The following is a 17,339-nucleotide window of genomic DNA, read 5'->3' on the forward strand; positions in this document are numbered from 1 at the left end:
CTAACAAACAAGTTATGGAGAATTAAGATCCAAATGGTAAATTCAGGCTAAAATAGCCAATTTGTAAATATTCATAAGGTCAGCTGGCGTTGCAGTATAGAATACTCCAGTAATTTGCATATTTACTCTGCTATTGCTTGGTTAACAATCTCTCACTGACTACAGATTTGCAATTTGCTGGTGAGTTCCACACATATCTCACAGTTTATTGAAAACCCTAACACTTGGTGTCAATGCTCGGTCTATTCACTAAACAGCGAGTTGCAGCGAGCAGGAAACCCACATTCAAACTTCAGGCTGGAATGGGTGAAAGAAATCCACCCTCCAGCCCCTCAGCTCCCCATTCACAATGTGCACAGGACTAGAGCCCCAAAGCATGTCGGGAGCTCGTGTCCGCGCACAGGATTGTGGGAGCTCGGAACGCCAGGCTCAGCGGATGACGCATGCGCCGTGTCCTCGCCGCGCGGCATTGTGGGTCGCAATGTGAGTGGCGCAGGGTCGGAGTTGCCGCCATCTTGTCGTCATTGGTTGGCTGCTGCACGGTGCAGGCCGCAGGTCGGAATTTACCGGACGAACAGCCGCCGTGTGCAGGTTTACCCACTCCAGTGTCACCGCGGGGACATGGGCCGCTCGCGCAGCCGCAGTTCGTCCAGGTCGAAGCACGTGAAGAGCAGCAAGCACAACAAGAAGCGGAGCCGGTCCCGGGAGAAAGAGCGGGTCAGGAAACGCTCCAAGTCCCGGGAGAGCAAGAGGAACCGGCGCCGGGAGTCTCGGTCACGGTCTCGGTCTAACACGGCTTCCCGCAGGGAACGGGAGAGGCCATCTTCCCCGCCGGACAGGATCGACATATTCGGGCGCAATCTGAGCAAGAGGAGCTCCCTGGACGAGAAGCAGAAGCGGGAGGATGAGGAGAAGAAGCTGGAGTACGAGAGGCAGCGGCGGATGTGAGTGTGTGTGGGTGCTGGGAGTCTGAGTGATGGAGTAGGCCCTGGCTGGGGCCTAGGGTGACGGAGTCAGTGATATGTGCCAGCACATGGCATCATGGGAAACGTAGTGCAGAGCAGCTGGAGAGCCAGGGAGGGGCTGAGATGCGGCCAGGTTATCTGTAAATTAGTAGGGCAGGCCTAAAGGGAGGTGATTTTGTCAGTCTGGACAGGCAAGCCATATAGTAGTTCTGCAGAGGGGGCTATTAGTTTATTTTGCATTGATCATTTTAGGTGAATTGTTAAACGGCTGAGTATTATGTGAAACTATAAAAGCTAGATATGCCAAACAATTAGTCGTCACAGAACTTGACATTCCAGTGCAATTAAAGTATACCAAAAGGCAAATTTAGGACTACAGTGAAGATGGCAGCACCTTTCAGGTAAGCATAGCTTCTCCCACTGGCTTCTACAACACAAGTTCTCCTATAAACTTTTTTTTTCCCAGCAAAATATGCAGACACCCAAAAGTGACAAGTGTTTAGCCCACGTTTTTACTGCATTAATTGGGTTAGCAAGTCAGGTGACCTGTTCAACCAATAAATTCTATCTGAATTTGGACAAAACATATTTGTTCCCACTTCATTTGCAAGTACAAGTTGCTGTTTAAATCTTTCACACATTGCAGGTGGAAGTTAAAAAAAAATGTAACTGTGACTGGCTGTGGAACAGAATCAAGTTTTATGTCCAGAGTGTTTCTCTTAAAGTGGCACTGTCAACTTGTGGGGACTTTGCATAATGTGCGCAGACTCATGACGGTGACTTCGCCCTTCTTAGCAATGGGCAGATCTTCCGCTGTCTAGAAGTGCCAATCCCCAACCGTCACCATTGCAAGGAATTGGTACTGTCTATGGAGGATCCCGCGGGACCCTCCATATATCTCAATGTTGCATTCTCATGCAATAGTACATCAGTGTTGTCATCTCCTGTCGCTGGAGACCTGCTGGAATTGTCCGCTAGACCAGATTAGTGTAATTTAAACTCTCCCTGCATTCAAATACTAACACTACACACAAACATGCCCCTACAATTAAACACCTAACTACACATAAACACACCCTTGCATTCAAACACCAACACTACACACAAACATACATTCTGCATACAACTGCATCCACACACATGCTCCATACAAAAAACATGCCTACATTCAAACACAAATGCAATCATGCAAGTATGAGCAAAAAGTAGATCCAGCTTTATCCCCAATAAAGCATTGTGTGTGTTGCACAACATTTGGTCTACCTTTCGACCTTTCTTGCGCAAGTGGAGGTCCAAAAAAGTTCTTGTGCCAAGGCCCTCTCTGGATTTATCTATCATTATACCAGCCCTAGAGGCAAAGGTAAATCGAACTTAGCCTAACCTCATGGGCAGCTCCAGCTTCTTCCAACTGGTCCTCTTCTACCGACAACAATGCTCTACTCTTGCACAAGAGTGCAGCATTGAATTGTTTGGGGAGTCTCATCGGATTGTCCATATACAGTGCAAATTCCTTGCACTGGTGAAGGCTGGGGGATTGACACGTCTAGATAGCAGGAGTGTCAGAAGTTTCCTAGAAGTGTCAGGCGTAGGAAAAACCCTCCCTGCTTCTTACATGCCAGGGAGGGGGAATATGGCATTCCCTGGTGGGGCCCGCGACCTTCCTGGCGGGTCCTAGCACACACTTACCTACCCAGCAGCTCCCCTGTCCAACTCTTGCGGCCTGTGTGCTGCGCTGAGCATTGCATTGCTCTGGCGGCCGCGGAACTTGCGGGATTTAGACGGGGGCTGCTGGGAAGGTAAGTAAGAGTGTGCTGGGACTGCCGCGGGCCCCCAAGGATCCTGATGGCGGCTCTGGTCTGCAATATCGGTATCTTTATTGGTCGATCCCTACTGAAGGCAATGATTATACTCACTAGAACAACCACATTAAGCTGTAGTTGTTCTGGTGACTACAGTGTCCCTTTAAATGTACAGAATATCGGCAATCGGTCCAAAAGGTGACTGTTAATCTGTATCGACATTGCACCCGGAAAAAAGTATATCGGTCTCAGTATATCTTTTGCCTGGGTTGGAATTTCACTGCAATTCCAACAAAGTCAATAAGAGTATTTTCTAAAGATTTTATGTTTACGAAATTCTCATTTTGCTAGAGGGCGAGGTGGGAGTGCCACTTTAAGCAGCTGTTTTCATTAAAAGTGGTCCTGTTGTCGGTCTTGTAATTGCAAGTTGCATCTTACTAGCCAGGCATACAATTTACTCATCACTACAAAACTCCCTCTGCACTTCTGCATAATTTCTGCACATAAGGAGGGCAGTCCTCCTGCAGTGATACCTAGGAATACGGCAGCAGGATATATAGACACTTTGACCTCAAATGGTTCATGCACCATGAATCATTTCGTAGCAAGACTGTGGATGCATTATTTGCATTGCAGTATGCATTGTGTAGCGGTTAGTGGACTCCATGATTGTAGTCTTTAGCACTATGCCAATGAAGTAGCAACAAAAGCTAAGAAAGACAGAAATAAATATAATGGGAATAGCTTTTCACACACACACATATATATATATATATATATATATATATATATATATATATATATATTATATATTATCCAGTTGTACCCAGCACACACACTCACAGTTTATCAAAAAATGCCGGGTGCATTTCAGCCATAGCCAAAACATATATAGAGATATCAAAAAGTGAAGGCTTGCACTCACGGTCTGTTGTTGGAATTAAAACAATTCTTCTTTATTCAATATTGCTTAAAACATAGTTGCTGTCATCTTATCGACGTTTCAGCCACATCAGTGGCTTTCATCAGGATCAACTCAGCTCACTGATGTGGCTGAAACGTCGATAAGATGACAGCAACTATGTTTTAAGCAATATTGAATAAAGAAGAATTGTTTTAATTCCAACAACAGACCGTGAGTGCAAGCCTTCACTTTTTGATATCTCTCTCTCTCTCTCGCTATATATATATATATATATATATATTTGAGAGTATGTTTATTAGTATAATGATAAAATTTTAATAGTTTACAATGTTAATTACAGTGAAATCATGGAACCCATACATTATTCGCAATGCTGTGAGAAATACTTATTTTAGCTTTGTTGAAATCTAAATCTTCTTCCTTACAGCAGGCAACAAGAAATCGAAGAAAAACTCATCGAGGAAGAAACAGCACGACGTGTGGAAGAATTGGTTGCCAAGCGTGTAGAGGAAGAATTGGAGAAAAGGAAAGATGAAATAGAAAGAGAGGTTCTGCGCAGAGTCGAGGAAGCTAAACGCATCATGGAAAAACAGTTGCTCGAGGAACTCGAGCGACAGAGACAGGCTGAACTAGCTGCCCAGAAAGCCAGAGAGGTAACGCTTGGTCGTTTGGAAAGTAGCCACAGTCCATGGCAAAACTTTCTCAGTTTTTTCTTTTTTGGTTTTGCTCTCTTTGATATGTAATGAGTAGGCATTTCATTTATGGTGTTTAACACTTAACTTTCAGAGCTCTGAGCTGGTTAAATGTCATTGCTCTTCTCTTGTACCCTTTGGTATAAAGGGGGTTTACAGCCTGTTTGTTTGGTTCCACTTCCCTCCTATACCACTGAGGTTCATTGTAAGTTTGTTTAATGTATCAGAAACTTTTGCCATGGCTGTAGTATTTTATACATTTGAGTCCACTCCAAATCCTTTAATTGAATACTGTAGCAAATGTTGACTGATGTGCCATGCCATTGAAAGAAATGAAGCATTTGGCCTATGAGCTACAGTAACTGGAAATGAACTTTTTTTTTAATATATATATATATATATATATATACTTTTTTTTATTTATTTTTTCATGAACCAATTGCGAGCCATTTTGTTTCTTTTTTTTCACAGCCCTGGGGTTTATTTCCTTTTTAATCTAAACGTTTAAGCACTCTTGCTATTAATGTGCTTAATAATCTTGTGATAACCAGTTATTTGTCCAATCCATTAACAAATCTGAGTACATAGTCATAACATCCTTTTCTCCTCTAGATATCTCTGAAGAGACTCTAATCCAAATTGTGTATATAAAATATTGCTTTTCAGCAGGTGGAGCAAAAGCTGAAAGTATATCAGTTATTGGCTACCGAAACAAACCTATTGTTTTCTGTACTGATCGCTCCAGAATTGATGCACAATAAATTTCCTTTACAGTGATAAATAAGAGACGTTTTGACACATTGCCAGATTTGAATTTGACTCGATTCTACTCAGTGAGTTCAGAATACTTAATTAGGCAGTTAATCTGCATGTTTTATCTTACATCTATTTCCCTTTATTGTTTGGGTACTTGTTTTTACATTTTTAGGCTTCTGTGTCTTTACTAACGTCTAATTATGCGTCTTATGCTTAAACATAAATTATATGATTATGCTTTAAGTTGTAACATAGATTTAAAAAAAAAAAAAAGGTAAAGAAGGTTTTGCATTCCCCCTTTTTTTTTATGGGATATGGTTGAAGAATGCAAAATCAAGTGGTAGGCCTTGTAAAGTTGCTGTCAAACTTGTAGTCGTCAAATTAAAGGTATTTTCCATTGTCTCCTACTCCTTTCAGTGACTCCCTTACTCTGGTAAGGTATTTCAATGAAGTGTGTGGCAGAAAGGGATATATACACATGTAGTAAAATATGTATGAGAACTAGTCTGTAGATTGACATTCACCACATGGCTGTAGCAACCATCTATTTCACATGTTTCATTTTCATGCAGTACCAGAGGGCTCACCTGATTGGAAGGGTGCATAAAAATAAAATATATCTTTTATCATGTAACCCTCCTACTAAATATTTTTTCTTTTATCTTCAGTTACTTTAAATATTATTTGAGTAACCGGTTCCTGTTTAATATGCACCTTGTTACTTACAGCAATTTGTGGAGTTTTGTTTTGGCAAGCATGTCACAAGCACACATGCAGTATTCATCTACATCCTTTTCCTTTTGCTTAAAGCATAAGTTGCCATTTTACATATACAATTTCCTCATTGTGGTCTCTGCATTATTACTTCGCCATTGATAAGAATATGAAAAATAGCTGAGAATTTTTGGAATTTATTTTAAAGGTGCATTCCCCTTTAACGCAGACCTTTAAAATTAGCTCATTGTATTTTGGGCGTAAATTTTAACCTATTTTGGAAGTATGTGAAGTCGATGTATAAAACCAGATCATTTATAACCAAAAGAGAGATTACAAGCATCCTGTTTATTTAACTTTGCTTGTGTGAATTAATGGATTGCACCTTTAAAGAAACATAACAATTTTCCCTTTTTTTTTTTTTTTTTTTTAATCCCCTAGTGCCTCAACAACATATGGATTAATAGTTGTGTTTGGTTAACAATTATTGTTTGTATGTTATGAATTGTTTGCCTTAGGAATGATGAATTAAATATTTTTGTTCCCTCTTACAAATGAACATCTGCATTCCTCAGTTCAGCCTTCCTTTTATGTTTCTTATAATTGGTTGAGCTGCCGATGGCAGGTGTTGCCAAGCTAACAGTACAAATCATTTTAAAGAGGAAGCTGGCGCGTATGGCAGCTGAGGAGCACACTCTGCAGGACACTGGACAAGACAGTAAATATTCAACTTTTAATGCTGATTAAAGGAGTATAGGTAAAGAATACGTAGGTATACGTTATTGGTGAGACAAATTATTCCCTTTATCTTTATATTTAATTTTTCTTTTTAATTTCATAAATGCTACCCAGTTCTGTAGTTGTCCTTGTTGATATGTGTGACTTTTTTTAAACATAAAAAAAGCAAAATCTTTAATGGTTAGGAGTTGCTAGGGAGGGTTTAATTGGTTGCTGTTTGGATTGGGAGGGTTGAGCTGAATTTAGTGCTAGATGATGTCTGTAGTGAATTCTCAATTTCATGTTTTTTTTCTGTTTTGTTTTGGTTTTTGTTTGTTTTGGTTTTTTGAAAAAGAAAAATGGTGGCTCTTGGGCTGCCCCTTAAATCCCTAAAAGAGTTAAGGCAGATTATAGGAAGATAAAAACAAATAAATACCACATGTTTTTAACATTTCCTTGTGTCCTCCATTTAGGAAGAAGAACGTTCTAAGCGTGAGGAGCTAGAGCGAATACTTGAAGAAAATAACCGTAAAATTGCTGATGCACAGGCTAAACTGGTAAGACTTTTATTTCTATTTTAAACCAATTTTTAGTGGAATTACCATATCTAGTTCAATTGGCTACTTTCTTAGCTTTTTATATATATATATATGTGTATATATATATATATATATATATATATATATATATAGTGCACTCCCTTACATGCCAAACCTATGTATCAATATGTATGCTACTGAAAGCTTGTCAATGATGTTGTGGCATCACAAGCATGTCTGTAAATTGTTACACTGCAAAAAGAGAGAACCGTGCAAAAAAAGATAACAGTGTAACAATTTACAGACATGCTTGTGATGCCCCAACATCATTGACAAGCTTTCACTATTTTAAAAAATATATTGAGAACAAGTGTGAATCAAAACGGATAGAAATGATTGCACAAGAGGAAAACAAGGAAAAAGCCACCAAGTAGATTAGACACTAAGCTCAAGACAGTAGTGCTTTAAGTCAGGATGCATCAGATAGACAAACTGTAATTATGCTGCAAATAGTAGCTTGGGAAAATAATAAAGAGTAGTAACTGAGCAAGTGTATATGCTCGGGTCAGCTGAACATAGTCAACTCGGCCCACACCTGTATCTGCAAATCTGGGTCTAGGAAGGTGCGTTAAAAAATGAGGGCTTACTGGGGCACCGCATTGTGCAGCATCACTGCAGACCCAGGCGTGATCGGGAACCAGCTCCAAACATGCATAGGCCCCCTTCATTATCTCTAAACAGAAGCCTCCGGGTGGCGGTGCTGCACTCTGGTGTGTGGGTTGCGGATGGTTATACATAACTTGGTTCCTCGCTGGGGGCTGTGCTGGAAACGTGGTCAGTGTAGGCTGTTTTTTCCGATCTTCCCAGCTCCTCCAGAACTGCTGACACATGGCTTCAAACGATGCAGAAAATTCTGTTTCCCATTTTTGAGCAGCAGTAGCTGTGCTGTCTGCCATCTTGGACAGGCCACGTGTAAACCTCCTTCACTGGGGGTAAGTATTTGCTTGGTGGAAGCCGTGACAACCCCCACCAGCCCCGGGGGGGATGGGTAGTACGGGGCTCTGAGCATCCACAGAGAAGCAAACCCGGGGAACCACAGTCGGGGAAATCGTCCGCTTCTCCCACCAGGCCACAACAGGTTAGAGGCCTCAGCCGCTCTGCACGTGAATGACCGGTTCGGATACCCACTTCAGATTTGCTCAGAAGGTGCCAGACAAGGGTACTCATGTGGGAAAGTCCAGTTTTAGGGATTGTTCACCCTTAAAGTTGCTTTTAATGCAAGATTGGTCTGGAGCTCAGTGTATCTGTGACCCCCCTAGCTTTTTTTTTTCTTCTTCTTTTTTTAAATACATCATAGCCCATTCCTAACCATAACTAATCTCCTTTTCACCCATCACTTAAAGTAACACTATAGGGTCAGGAACACAAACGTGTATTCCTGATCCTACAGTGTTAAAAAAAAAACAGGTTAGCCTCTCCTTGCCTCCCTTAAATAACTAGAGAACTCTCCTTGGTTCCGCTCTGGCTTCTCCCCAAATCCGCCACCTTGGCTGAAATCAGAATTGATGATCTCAGCCAATCACAATGCTTTCCCATAGGCAATTCTTATGATCTCTGCCAAGAAGGCGAAGCCAAGGGCGCCTCCCTTGCCAATCTCCTCGTAGGGATGCATTGAATGAATGCATCTCTGCAGGGAAAGCTCAGCACTTAATATCAGTGCTGTACACTCTGCAGCACTGACCCTTTAGCAACTCTAGTGACTTGTTTTTCTCCGAAAAGGCAGTATGTAGATTAAATAGCCTGCAGGGGCATGCTGTACACACCTGTTAAGATGTAGTTGTTCTGGTGACTCTAATGTCCCTTTAGACATGTAATATTTATTCTAATCTTATTATAAGAATATACTTAATTGTGGTGTTTTAAAAGTAAAAATAATCTGATACAATTAGCATATTCGCAGCACTCTACAATAGGAAACAAGACAAACAACATTTAATTCTAACAAAACATGGCATATGGGAACAGTAGGTGCAGGCAACCCTATCCAAAGGAGCTCACAATTTAAAGTGATTTATCTTTTATTTATTAAAAAAATAATTCTGGTCTAGTGCAATCCTGTGTGGACATTTTAAAGGAACACTACATTGTCAAGAATACAAACCTGTATTCCTGGCACTATTGTTTTAACATCGATGTTAAGGTTTCCGCACCCCTGTTTAATAAGGTGCTTTACTCACCTTATTTTCAGCACCGCACCGGTCTCGTCATAGCTTGCCCCACCTCCTTGACTGACCTCATTTGGCAATCTTTACCAATCCAATGCTTTCCTATGGGAAAGAATTGGGTGGCTATTGTGCATGTGCAGCAAAATGCTGCGCCTTTCCGCATTTTCTCATACAGATGCATTCAATCAATGCATTTTTATGGAGCGCATTCAGTGCCTCCATGCAGAGCGTGGAGAAGGTGAACATCAGCACTGACCCAGGAAGCACCAACTAGTGTCCGTCTGAGTGACCGCCACTCGAGGTGTTACTAGGCAGTAATGTCAACACTGCATTTTCTTTAAGCAGTGTCCATTTTACTAAAAGACAGCCCAGCACAGAAACACAATGTGTACAGTACATGAATTTCATGCCTATGCATTGCCACCTCCCAAACTAAATTGCAGTGTGCTTCTCTTCTTCATTTTGTTAGTATATGACTATCGTGAATATAGCTCTGCTGTTATGTCAAACAAGAGAGACTCTGTCCAGATCTTCATGAATCAAGCCTTGGACAAAAGTGGAAGGAGAAGGGCAGAGCTAATGGCACTAGACTCAACCCTTCTTAAAAGGACCACTATAGTCTGCCTATAAAAGGAAGAGACAGGTCACCTAGCCCAAAGTTTGTATGCAAACACTTTATATAGAGATATCTCTATATATAGTGGTTGCATACAAACACACACATTATAAATAAATATTGTTAAACATTCACACACACTATCTTTTTTTCCTATCTATCCATTTCTATCTACACTGGCTCTCTCACTTACACACTCACATTCACTCTCTCCCTCACTTTTTCTCACACTGATGAGATGAGGTTTAACTGGAAGGCACCTAGGGACAGGTGGTTGAGATGAGGGGTAACTGGCAGCACTGGGGGCGTGAGATGAGGGGTAACTGGTAGCACTGGAGGGGGGTGAAATGAGGGGTAACTGGCAGCACTGGGGGCGGTGAAATGAGGGGTAACTGGCAGCAGTGGGGGCGGTGAGATGAGGGGTAACTGGCTGCACTGGGGGCGGTGAGATGAGAGGGTGAATGGCAGCACCGGGGGACGGTGAGATGAGGGTGCATGGTACCACCGGGGGGCGGTGAGATGAGGGTGAATGGCAGCACCGGGGGGCGGTGAGATGAGGGTGAATGGCAGCACCGGGGGGCGGTAAGATGAGGGTGAATGGCAGCACCGGGGGGGGGGGCGGTGAGATGAGGGTGAATGGCAGCACCGGGGGGGGGGGGGGGGGGTGAGATGAGGGTGAATGGCAGCACCGGGGGGGGGGGGGCGGTGTGATGATGGTGAATGGCAGCACCGGGGGGCGGTAAGATGAGGAGATGAGGGTGAATGGCAGCACCGGGGGGCGGTGAGATGAGGGTGAATGGCAGCACCGGGGGGCGGTGAGATGAGGGTGAATGGCAGCACCCGGGGGGCGGTGAGATGAGGGTGAATGGCAGCACCCGGGGGGCGGTGAGATGAGGGTGAATGGCAGCACCCGGGGGGCGGTGAGATGAGGGTGAATGGCAGCACCCGGGGGGCGGTGAGATGAGGGTGAATGGCAGCACCCGGGGGGCGGTGAGATGAGGGTGAATGGCAGCACCCGGGGGGCGGTGAGATGAGGGTGAATGGCAGCACCCGGGGGGCGGTGAGATGAGGGTGAATGGCAGCACCGGGGGGCGGTGAGATGGGGGGGTAAATGGCAGCACCGGGGGGCGGTGAGATGGGGGGGTAAATGGCAGCACCGGGGGGCGGCGAGATGGGGGGGGGGTAAATGGCAGCACCGGGGGGCGGCGAGATGGGGGGGGGGGGTAAATGGTAGCACCGGGGGCGGCGAGATGGGGGGGGGATAAATGGCAGCACCGGGGGCGGTGAAATGGGGGGGGGGGGGTAAATGGCAGCACCGGGGGCGGTGAGATTGGGGGGCCGTAAATGGCAGCAATGGGGGGGGGGGGGAATGGCAGCACTGGGGGCGGTGAAAGGGGGGGGGGGTAAATGGCAGCACCGGGGGGGGAAATGGCAGCACCGGGGGCGGTGAAATGGGGGCCGTAAATGGCAGCACCGGGGGCGGTGAAATGGGGGCCGTAAATGGCAGCACCGGGGGCGGTGAAATGGGGGCCGTAAATGGCAGCACCGGGTGCGGTGAAATGGGGGCCGTAAATGGCAGCACCGGGGGCGGTGAAATGGGGGGGGTAAATGGCAGCACCGGGGGGCGGTGAAATGGGGGTAAATGGCAGCACCGGGGAGGGTGATGAGCTGAGGGGTGACTGCTGCTGCACCGGGGAGGGGCTGGTGAGATTGAGGGTTAATTGGCAGCACCAGGGGTGGGGGGAGATTAGGTTAAAATAAGCAGATGAGGGTTAATCTCTGGGTATTTTAGCTGTGGCAGAACAGTACAAGCTACATTACATTATATGGATTATATTACTTGATCCAGCCCTGACCAGATTCACCATGCTCCTGCCGAATCTGTAGCATCTTCCTTCTCTTAGAACTTCTGTTTCAGTGATCAGACCACACGCTTCCTGCCTTTCCAAAGGCAGCAATGTCCCTTACCCTCAGCAGGGCTAAAAGCTTTACAAAAAAACAGCGTGCTTAATGTTCAGAACGGCATGCAACGGGTCTTGGGTGATAGAAATTCCCCATGCCTGTGTATTATATTTGAGAGATTGCTGATCACTTCCTGTATGGTGAAATGTGTTAAGGTCTCTAGCACAGGGCTCATCAAATCCAAGCCAGCCCTAGAAACTGGTTTGGCCCTCCATATGCTCTCCTATGCAGCTTTCTGACTGATAGCACTACAAGGATGTGACATCGCATCTGCTCAGTACTATGAGCAAGGCTCAAAATTCCAGGTAATAGCCTGGCCTAGGACGTTAACTCGGAATAAAATAGTTTTGTCCTCTTTGGTTTGGTGTATGAATGGAAGTGGGTATATTGTGAGAGTTTAAAGGGAAACTCCAGTGCCAGAAAAACGATCAGTTTTTCTGGCACTGGAGGGTCCCTCTCCCTCCCACCCCAGAATCCCTGGTTACTGAAGGGGTGAAAACCCCTTCAGTCACTTACCTGGGACAGCGGCGATGTCCCTCGCCGCTGCCTCCGCGACGCTCCTCCTGGTGATTACGTCGGCCGGTGGGCGAGACTAATCTCGCCCACCGGCCGAGGAGACCTAATGCGCATGCGTGGAAATGCCGCGCATGAGCATTACATCTCCCCATAGGAAATCATTTCAATGCTTTCCTATGGGGAATAGAGCGACGCTGGAGGTCCTCACACAGCGTGAGGACGTCCAGCGACGCTCTAGCACAGGAAACCTGTGCTAGAAACTAGGAAGTGACCTCTAGTGGCTGTCTAGTAGACAGCCACTAGAGGTGGAGTTAACCCTGCAAGGTAATTATTGCAGTTTATGAAAAACTGCAATAATTACAGTTGCAGGGTTAAGGGTAGTGGGAGTTGGCACCCAGACCACTCCAATGAGCAGAAGTGGTCTGGGTGCCTACAGTGTCCCTTTAATGTGTTGTGTGTATGCAGGAGTGTTAATTTGTGTGACTGTAAGGGAGATTGTATCTGTAAATAAAGGGGTATTTTGTATCAGCCTTGTCATTTAACTACATGTTAAGAGTTGTGACAGTTTAAACTCTTATTTAATTTGCAGGCTGAGGAGCAATTGAAAATTGTAGAAGAACAAAGAAAAATCCATGAGGAACGGATGAAATTAGAGCAAGAGAGACAACGTCAGCAGAAAGAAGAGCAAAAAATTATTTTGGGCAAGGGAAAGTCAAGACCAAAATTGTCTTTTTCATTGAAAAGCCCAGATTAACAGGGGCCACTGAACATTTTCTCATCAAATCAAGACTATGTATGATAGCTTCATGTTGAAGTGTATTTGTTTTTTTTTTTTTATGTTTGTTTTTTTTTTTTCTCCCCCCAAAGTCTGGACTGGAATGTCAGTTTGTTATAAAAGGGGCTGTGCTCTGAATCCCTTATTTTTTATATATAATTTGTTGAATGAAATATGTCAAATCCTTACCAGATCACTACCAAGCATTTCACAAATTATGTATCATTACCTCTATAGAAATCTTAATACATTGCTATGTGGTCTGATAAGGTTTTAACTGACACGTCTAGTATAATTCTCCTCCTTCCCCTCAGACATGCGGTTTCCTCTAATCTGAAATTTTACAAAGCGTTAGGTTGGTGTTTGCAACCATAAAGTGCCACAGTATTTTGGAGCTTTGTAGTGTATTATAAAATGTCTTTATAATGCTTTTCCACTTGCCCTTGATGTTCCTGGTACAGGTAAGGATATCGGTGATTAAAAAAAAAAAAAACTCTCCTGGAGTCTCTCTAGTACAGTATTGTCCGTTAAAAAAATGTTTTTAAATACATTATTGCAACCCAGCCAGCGCTCAGCTATGTAAAAAAACACCAATTTGCTGAATAAAGTCTTAAGTGCTTCACATATGGTTGTGAATGTTTTAAAGGTATTTATTATTGGAATGAAAACACGCATTATTCAGCATTTTCGAAGGCAAAACCTTTAGGTGTTTGTGTATTTATCTATTTTTCCTTGCTGTTCTATGAATGTTGGTTTTATGCTAACTGCATCCCATATTGCAGCTGTAATATCATGTTTAAACAGCTGTTTGATTTAACTGCCTCAAACAAATACCTAGCGCCTCCTAATTATAACATAAAAATGCATGCAGTAGCAATCAAGTAAATTCATCATCTTCAATAGAAAGAGCATTTTGGAAGCTAAGAAATGTTTCTGCAAATGAAGAGCAGTCATTGCAGGAGCTACAAAATACAGGTCCCATCAATGCAAATGTTCAACAATTAAATTTTCTCTCACAAAACCGCTATACATGTGTTTTCATTCAAGCAGAAAAGCTTCACATTGTGTTTTCTTTTCTGAAAGGATTTATTGTAAGTGTCCATGTCCTCCCGAATCTGTAAATTAAACTTTTTTCTTTTTTTTTTTTTTCTTCATGGGTTTTAATTTTTTTCTTATTTTTTAAGTATGTACATTTTAATTTTGGTATCCAAAGCAACAGTTTATTTTTAATAGGTGTGAGTCTGCTCTAAAATAAAACATGAACTGCATTTTGTGACTTTTGTACCAAGCATCTGTCTAGTATTGTATTTTATTTATTTTTATGGCTTTTTTTTTTAAACCTAAGTCTCACTTTTTTATGTTCGTCTATATTTTTAGATTGTGTATTCCCATCCTTTAAATATAGTAGCCTAAGTAAATTAAAAAAAAAACTGCAGTTACAATTTATTCAAAGATCATAGATGTATAACTAAACAAACCTGCAGTTTGCATTGTTAAACAAATTGGCAATTGTGAGTGAGATTTGCTAATCATGCCAGGTGGTTATGACTAATTTGTGTGTATGTACTTTTGGTGGCAGAGACATGATGAAACACACGTGCTAAATATTTCAATTTGAAAGTCTTGGTTATGAATGAAACTAAACTGTTACCCGATCACTCTTACCACCAAAACCACTAAAGTTTAATGTACCGTTTGTAGAAATTGCAATGTTTACATTTTTCAGACAACATAATATTTGAGGCACTTCTTACTCAAGACCTTCATATTTTGAAGGCTTGCACATTCAGTATCAGCATGCAAGTTTGAAAATGCCAGCCATCTAATGCTTTTCATTGAGAAGCATTGGATTTACCAGAACATCAGAGAGATGGTTTTGGAGGAGGCAGAACAGCTAACAAGAGAAGACTGTCATGGCATTGGAATATAGGTTTTAAGTAAGTTTTTGTGTTTTATAAAAGGGATTTATGATTTGAGATAATAAAATAACACTAAAGTTAAAGGGTTAGTTAAAACAAACTTTACCACTTACCGTTCATGGGAGGGGGAGCGCTAATATTCATGCAATGGAAACACATAAAGCCCCTGCATACAGGAAAACGTAAATTCAATGCTTTCCTATGGGGATTTTATGGTTGCTCCATATCCTCCTGCATAGCATGAGGAAATCCAGCGTCAGGCGACCAACAGTCAGTTAGCCACCAAGAAGTGTCTCCGACAGTCACTAGGGGCAATCTAAATCCTGCAATGTAATTATGATTTAAATTGTGCAACTGGGTCATTTAAAGGGGTGTAGCCATGAAAAGAGATGGAGCTCTAGCTGGACCTATAACATTGTTGACCTGTTATTTTATTATTTATATAGCCCAGCAAATTCCTGTAGTGCTGTTGAGCATAAGATTTAGATTGCAAAAGTAGCTTCCTTCCTCACTGCTCTGAAGAGCAGGGAAAATAACAGGGTCAAACAAAAAGGTCTTCTTAAACAGTTTTGTTCTGTTTCCTGACGTATCTGCTGTGAGTGGGCGGAATTTGCCCAATTGTATATAGTGCCATGATTAGCCAGGAGAGAAGGAAAATAAGGTTGAATAAAGACATAGCACATGTGTTCTCGTTCTAAAGATACAAAGTATCCCTTGCCATGAAAGTTATAAATACAAACAAAGCATGAGGTCTATAAAAAGCTCCTCAATAAATTACTAGATGTAAATAGGTTACAATATCAAAGGGAGTCGATCGTGCCAGGAAAACAAACTTGTTTCCTTGGCACTATAGATTTCCCCTGTGTCAAGGCCCCCTCCCACGGCATTGAAGGGGTTAACCACTTCAGTCACTTACCTGGGTACAGCGCCAATGTCTCTCTCTGCACTGGTTCAGCTCTGCAACAGCTCGCATTAGGATGTCCCCATAGGAAAGCATTATTCATAGGAAAACTTTGACGCTGGAAGTCCAAATGCAGAGCGCGAGGACGTCCAGCGTCGGATAGCGGATCAAAAGTTCAATTCCGGAAGTCCCTCTAGTGCAGTGATGGCGAACCTATGGCACGCGTGCCACAGGTGGCACGCCGGGCCCTCTCTGTGGGCACGCGGCCACAGGTCCGCCATCACTGCAGAGTAGGCACCTGCCTGCCCGAAACGGCAGGCGCCTACTCTGCTTCCGGTTCGGGAGGCAGGGGGAGGGATCTGTGATGCTGATCCCCTGTCCTCCCGCGCGATGCTGTGTGGAGCGTTGCCGAGCGTTACCATGGCAACGCACCACACAGCATCGCGCGGGAGGACAGGGGATCAGCATCACAGATCCCTCCCCTGCCTCCCGAACCGGAAGCACTGCCTGCCACCACCGGACCACCAGGGATGGCTGTGTCCCCCCCCCCCCACTTCATTAAAGGTAAGAAGGAGGGGGGGGGGATACTGACACACAGAACCCCTACCCCCCCAGAAGTACCCTTACACCCCTAGCCCCCACAGCACCCCCCCAGAAGTACCCTTACCCCCCACAGCACCACCCCACCCCCCCAGAAGTACCCTTACCCCCCCAGCACCACCCCTATCTCCCCAGAACCACCCTAGTCCCCACAGCACCCCCCAGAAGTACCCTTAGCCCCCACAGCACCACCCCACCGCCCCAGAAGTACCCTTACCCCCCCCAGCACCATCCCTATCTCCCCAGCACCACCCCTACCCCCCAGCAGTACCCCTACCATCCCAGCAGTACCCCCACCCCCCCCAGCACCCCTACCCCCCTCAGCAGTACCCCTACCACCATCAGCAGTACCCCTACCACCATCAGCAGCACCCTACCCCCCCAGAAGTACCCTTACCCCCACAGCACCACCCCTATCTCCCCAGCACCACCCCTACCCCCCACAGCACCCCCCCAGCAGCACCGTACCCCCCAGAAGTACCCTTACCCCCCACAGCACCACCCCTATCTCCCCAGCACCACCCCTACCCCCCACAGCACCACCCCACCCCCCCAGCAGCACCCTACTCCCCCATAAGTACCCCTACCACCCCAGCAGTACCCCTACCCCCCCACACACCGCACCCCTACCCCCACACACAGTACCCCTACCCACACACAGTACCCCTATACCCCCCCAGCAGTACCCCTACCCCCCCACACAGTACCTTACCCCTCA

The 17,339-nt window shown here is 44.4% G+C and overlaps 1 protein-coding gene across 2 annotated transcripts; it reads left to right on the plus strand.

Moving 5' to 3' along the window:
* Positions 1–460: 460 nt before the first annotated feature.
* Positions 461–13,825, plus strand: ARGLU1 (arginine and glutamate rich 1). 2 transcript variants are annotated; one of them, XM_063459934.1, is made up of 4 exons: positions 461–944; positions 4,120–4,342; positions 7,042–7,125; positions 13,016–13,825. In XM_063459934.1, exons 1-4 carry the CDS (start codon positions 622–624, stop codon positions 13,178–13,180), a joined length of 795 nt encoding a protein of 264 aa, XP_063316004.1. In that variant the 5' UTR covers positions 461–621; the 3' UTR covers positions 13,181–13,825. The 2 variants fall into 2 exon arrangements, with proteins under 2 accessions (XP_063316004.1, XP_063315996.1); XM_063459926.1 differs by having other exon boundaries at positions 462–944; positions 4,117–4,342.
* Positions 13,826–17,339: the final 3,514 nt, after the last annotated feature.

The sequence above is a fragment of the Pelobates fuscus genome, chromosome 1, assembly GCF_036172605.1.
Source record: "Pelobates fuscus isolate aPelFus1 chromosome 1, aPelFus1.pri, whole genome shotgun sequence".
Classification (NCBI taxonomy): domain Eukaryota; kingdom Metazoa; phylum Chordata; class Amphibia; order Anura; family Pelobatidae; genus Pelobates; species Pelobates fuscus.

Coding starts and splice junctions, on each gene's coding strand:
- ARGLU1 (XM_063459926.1), top strand. CDS start 622: ATGGGCCGCTCGCGCAGCCGCAGTTCGTCCAGGTCGAAGCACGTGAAG. Junction 945..4,116: donor TACGAGAGGCAGCGGCGGAT/GTGAGTGTGTGT, acceptor TCTTCCTTACAG/CAGGCAACAAGAAATCGAAG. Junction 4,343..7,041: donor CTGCCCAGAAAGCCAGAGAG/GTAACGCTTGGT, acceptor TCCTCCATTTAG/GAAGAAGAACGTTCTAAGCG.